Source organism: Nematolebias whitei, chromosome 9 (assembly GCF_014905685.2).
Source record: "Nematolebias whitei isolate Nwh7 chromosome 9, NemWhi1, whole genome shotgun sequence".
Taxonomy (NCBI): domain Eukaryota; kingdom Metazoa; phylum Chordata; class Actinopteri; order Cyprinodontiformes; family Rivulidae; genus Nematolebias; species Nematolebias whitei.
Window position 1 is genome coordinate 51,878,503 of NC_056506.1, and position 3,051 is coordinate 51,881,553.

Sequence of the window (3,051 nt, forward strand, 5' to 3'; positions counted from 1 at the left end):
ACAGGTAATTTAGAGAAACTAGTTAGGAAGTGGAAACATTTAGGCAAATATTAGCTTTAACTAGAGTAACTAGTTATACCTAATGTAGTTAATACCTAACTAATTATATTAGTAGTTAATTAGTCACATTTGACAATTACTACATAACTTGTTAGATAGTAACTAACAAGTTACTATCCAACTATTAACTATAACTACCTAACCATTAATTTAATTGACTAATATTAGGTAGTTAGAACTAGTTGTAACTAAATAAACAGTACTTCGCTACAGTAACTAGGTCTGCCTAGTTAAACATGTTAAGTACTGTTGAAATAATTAGCTGTAACTAGTTAATTTATAATTAAATCACATATTTGGGCATCCTGCAGTTGTTGAAGCTTCAAACTGGAACAGAACCAGATTGAGGAGGAAAACTGGATCAGAACCAGGTGGTCCAGGTGGTGAAACAGTTCTAAAATGGAGACACCACTCAGAGGCTGGTTTTGTTTGTTGTGCATCTGGTCCCGAATGTCCAACTCCTCAGGAGCTCGGTTTGTGGTTTTGGGCGCATCACCTGCAGACCAACAGACACAGGTCCAAAGTGGTATGCACGTCAGAAACACTTTAATATGATGTCATTTCCTGTTTCAGTCACCTGTGTGAAACTCCGCCCTCTCCACCTGACCAATCACAAATCAATATAAAACCAGTCCACACACGTGCTACAAGCAGGAAAGATGGCCGCAGACTAGCGTTACAGTTTTTTCCCAAAATGCTGGAGGCTTGGCTTCACCGTGCAGTTGTGAGGCCGGCCTTCGTACCCTTGAAGCTCAGCAGACGCCATTTGAGGTCCTGCCCCTGTCTGCCACAACCAGTAAGGTATTGGTCCTTTGTTGTAATTGGTGCATTTAGGCCGGCTGCAGGGGGACACAGCCAACACCGACCCCACCTTCGTGACTCACCATGGGGGTCATGAAGGTCCAGCGGTTAGTGTCAGGATTGTACATCTCTACAGAGCTGAGGTTAGACTGCCCGTCGTACCCGCCCACGGCGTAAAGATGTCCCGCCGTGGACACTAGTGACACCCGGCTGCGACGCGTGTTCATGGCCACCAGGAGGCTCCATTGAGCTGAGGCGGAGCTGAACACCTCCACACTGCTCAAGAAGCCCGAGCCGTCGTACCCGCCTGCCACGTACATGTGGCTCCCTAGCAACACTGCCCCATGGCGGCACCGCTTGTTCAGCATGGCCGCTGCCGGGTGCCAGCGGTCCGTGTGATGGTTATAGTACTCCACCTGTAGGGGGAGGGGCATCAGAGATAGTTAAACAAAAACAATGACATCACTGACTCAGTTAACTTTGACTAGTTCAAACTGACCGTGTTGAAGATCTGCAGACCATCATGGCCACCAGACACAAAGATCCGTCCATCAAACACTGTCACACCAGCAGCGCTGCGGCTCACACTCATTTCCGTTACAAATGTCCACCTGCACAGCAGGACAGGTGTGTCACATGACAGGTCTCCATATGAACATCATTTTGTTTGACCCAGAAATGTCTGAAACAACTGAACTCTTCCATCAGGTTATATGTCCAGGTGGACTCACCTGTCAGTTTCTGGAGAGTAACACTCGACTGAATTCAGAGAGGACTTTCCATCGTAGCCGCCACACACAAAGATGTGTCCATCAATGACAATGGTTCCCATGGCACTAAGGATGACATTGTAGACAACACAGGTATCAGATTATTGATCAGAGAGTTATACCAGTACTGATTGGGTATTTACCTGCGCTGGGTGTTCATGCTTGACACCTGCGCCCAGCTATCTGTCTCTGGGTTGTACACCTCTACTGTGCTGAGACGTGATTGGCCATCATATCCACCAATAGCATACAGCAGTCCATTGACAACAGCCACGCCTACTCTACTGCGAGTTGTCCTCATTGGCTGACAGCGCTCCCAGAAGTTTCCCACTGGATCAAAAACCTCAACCACGTTTAAAGAGTCACCTGCAGGAGTAAAAAACTTGTCAGTTCCACTGGAGCTCAAGGTACTATGTCTTAGGTGACAGATGCACAGCTACCTGAGCTGTTCAGTCCTCCCACTGCATAAATGAGTCCTGAGATGGACGTGCAGCACCTCTGTCTGGTCTTATAGGCAGGCAGGTGAGGACGCCGCTCCGGCATCAGGTGGAAATCTTTGGCTTCATCTACCAAATCTCTGCCAGAGAAAACAAATAAAGCGTTAAACTGATGAGCTAGCCCACCAACACTCCGAAAATGATGACAACACTGTAGACCCATCCATACTCTGTGAACATATCCGTACTCTGTGGACCAGGGGTGCCCAATACGTCAATCGCGATCTATCGTTCGATAGCCATCTACCGGTCAATCGCACGGCAAAATAGACACAAAACTTTAAAAAAAATTCTTTTAATTTTTTAAATAGACGCCAGACTATCAATCCATCCTCAATATGCAATTCATCACTTGACTGACATACAGGTAAGTTAATCTGAGACCAGACCTTTTCAATGGGGTTTACCTGTATAAATAAAGGTTGATTGATTTCTGACGCATAGCTCAGAGTCACAGTCAGAGAGTCAGAGTTTCTTTATTTGTCATACGCACCACGTGGTACATGTGGTGGAACGAGATTGTGTACTCAGGGTCCCAGTTACATCCAACAATAAAATGTAAAAGAAAAACAATAATAAGATCAAAGATATGAACTAAGAAAAATATCAACTAAAGATACACTAAACACTGATAGCATAAAAACAATACACCGAACAGCAACACGAACGTGTGAGCAGATGAGTACGAATGAACACAGCAACATGAAAAGGATCAGCAGCAACATGAAACTGATCAGCAGCAACATGAAACTGATCAGCAGCAACATGATATGGTTTTTCACAGTGATTATTCTGGTTAGAGATTCATGAGTCTAACAGCCTCAGGGTAGAAGCTGTTCCTCAGTCTAGTGGTTCTACACTTAATGCTCCTCAACCTCCTTCCTGAGGGGAGCGGGGCAAAAAGTGTGTGTGCTGGGTGAGTG

The 3,051-nt window shown here is 45.5% G+C and overlaps 1 protein-coding gene across 1 annotated transcript; it reads right to left on the reverse strand.

The window, feature by feature from the left end:
* Positions 1–890: 890 nt before the first annotated feature.
* On the reverse strand, positions 891–2,308 carry klhl18 (kelch-like family member 18). The gene is made up of 6 exons (XM_037681439.1): positions 2,298–2,308; positions 2,072–2,208; positions 1,775–1,997; positions 1,593–1,697; positions 1,361–1,472; positions 891–1,277 (listed from the first exon to the last, which is right to left on the reverse strand). Exons 1-6 carry the CDS (start codon positions 2,306–2,308, stop codon positions 891–893), a joined length of 975 nt encoding a protein of 324 aa, XP_037537367.1.
* Positions 2,309–3,051: the final 743 nt, after the last annotated feature.

Coding starts and splice junctions, on each gene's coding strand:
- klhl18 (XM_037681439.1), bottom strand. Junction 1,998..2,071: donor GGGAGGACTGAACAGCTCAG/GTAGCTGTGCAT, acceptor TTACTCCTGCAG/GTGACTCTTTAAACGTGGTT. Junction 1,698..1,774: donor AGCATGAACACCCAGCGCAG/GTAAATACCCAA, acceptor TGTCATCCTTAG/TGCCATGGGAACCATTGTCA.